Source organism: Dendrobium catenatum, unplaced genomic scaffold (genome assembly GCF_001605985.2).
Source record: "Dendrobium catenatum unplaced genomic scaffold, ASM160598v2 original_scaffold_127356, whole genome shotgun sequence".
Lineage (NCBI taxonomy): Eukaryota > Viridiplantae > Streptophyta > Magnoliopsida > Asparagales > Orchidaceae > Dendrobium > Dendrobium catenatum.
The window spans coordinates 1-1,605 of NW_021445791.1; the positions used below are offsets into that span (position 1 = coordinate 1).

At 37.6% G+C, this 1,605-nt stretch overlaps 1 protein-coding gene across 1 annotated transcript; it reads right to left on the reverse strand.

Annotated features, from left to right (window-relative positions):
* Window positions 1-72: 72 nt before the first annotated feature.
* On the reverse strand, window positions 73-1,485 carry LOC110105671 (chaperone protein ClpD2, chloroplastic-like). The gene is made up of 4 exons (XM_020835269.2): window positions 1,328-1,485; window positions 957-1,238; window positions 760-866; window positions 73-523 (listed from the first exon to the last, which is right to left on the reverse strand). The coding sequence occupies exons 1-4, from the start codon at window positions 1,454-1,456 to the stop codon at window positions 88-90; spliced, it is 954 nt and encodes a 317-aa protein (XP_020690928.2). The 5' UTR covers window positions 1,457-1,485; the 3' UTR covers window positions 73-87.
* Window positions 1,486-1,605: the final 120 nt, after the last annotated feature.

A 1,605-nucleotide genomic window follows, 5' to 3' on the forward strand; every position in this document is an offset into this window, starting at 1 on the left:
GGCAAACCCTAATTTGTGAAACCTAAGGCGTATCAATATATTACTAAATATAGAAGTTTAGATGTTAAGTATGTATTTTCAATAGTTTTAGGTGTTATGTATGTAAAATTCCATTAATTTTAATGACCACTTATTTATTATTTCTCTGTTCATGTCGCAATGAAAACATTTAATAGTGCCAAACACATTAGGAATATAGAAAACCAAGATATGAGGTGGATTTCTTACCGATCCGAAATAAGTAGCTGCTAAGGCTTTTGTAAGCTCTGTTTTACCAACACCGGTTGGCCCACAGAAAAGCATAGCAGCAATTGGTCTATTAGGATCCTTGAGACCAACACGCGATCTCTTTACAGCTCTAGAGATTGCATTGACAGCATCATCTTGGCCAATAACACGTTTTCTTAGTTCCTCATCAAGACCCACTAGAAGCTTCATTTCATCTGCAGTGAGCTGCTTAACAGGAATGCCCGACCACAACGAGGCAACCGTCGCAATTTCTTCAGGTCCAACAATGACAGGCCTGAACAAACGAACATTTTCACAAGAAAACGGTTATGTTAAGTTTGACTAACGCTGCACAGAATTTTGAAGAAAGTTACATAGTAATGATGAGAAAACGAGCTTAAGAAAATACCAAAAAAATTGCAACTTCATCATAATACAATAGCTCTTCCAATCAGGAAATTAATCTTATTCAGAATTTCCATTCCCTCACTTTAGAAACAATTATAAGGATTTGATAGCAAAGTTACATACTCTTCTTCTGACACTGAAGGAGCAGGTGACTCCGAGATGCCTCCCATCAAGTCATGACCATTTGAGCTGTTCCTACTAGCGGTATATTTCAGCTTATTTTCCAGCACCTGAATAAAGATGATACAATGCAGCTGAAGCTACAAAACTAGGCATATATAATGGCATATCAAAAAATCCATATAATAAAGAAGTATTACCACTTGGTGCATCGCCTGTACAGCTCTTATTTCCTGCCAATAATCATCAGGTGACTTGGACAGTATGGAAGATTGTTCTTCCTTCTTTCTCTTAAATGCATTCATTCGGGCCCTACTGCCAGCTTCGTCTAGTAAATCTATGGCTTTGTCAGGAAGATGCCTATCAGGTATATATCTAGCTGAGAGGTATACAGCTGCGTTAATGGCTTCTAAGGTGAATAGACATCTATGATGGTTTTCATACTTCTCACGAAGGCCCATCAAAATCCTCACAGCATCCTCCTATGTAATGTTTAAAGAACAAGTTAAATTTTATAAAAAAAAAAGTGACGACAAAATTAGAAAAATTTATAAAAATATGCAAGGCATACCTGGCTTGGTTCATTTATAAGAACAGGTTGGAATCGACGTGCCAGAGCTTTATCCTTTTCAAAATGTGTCCTATACTCATCTAGGGTTGTAGATGCAATGCACTGGAAAAAATCAAATAAAAAGCACATTCAAGATCACTTAAGCTGCAACAAATAACATAAAAATAGATGGAGCACAGAAACACATAGAAGCATTGAATGCGCAGGATACTTACAATTAGGGGTGTAAGTGAGCCGAGCCGACTCGTGAGCCGGCTCGAACTCGACTCGTTAACGAG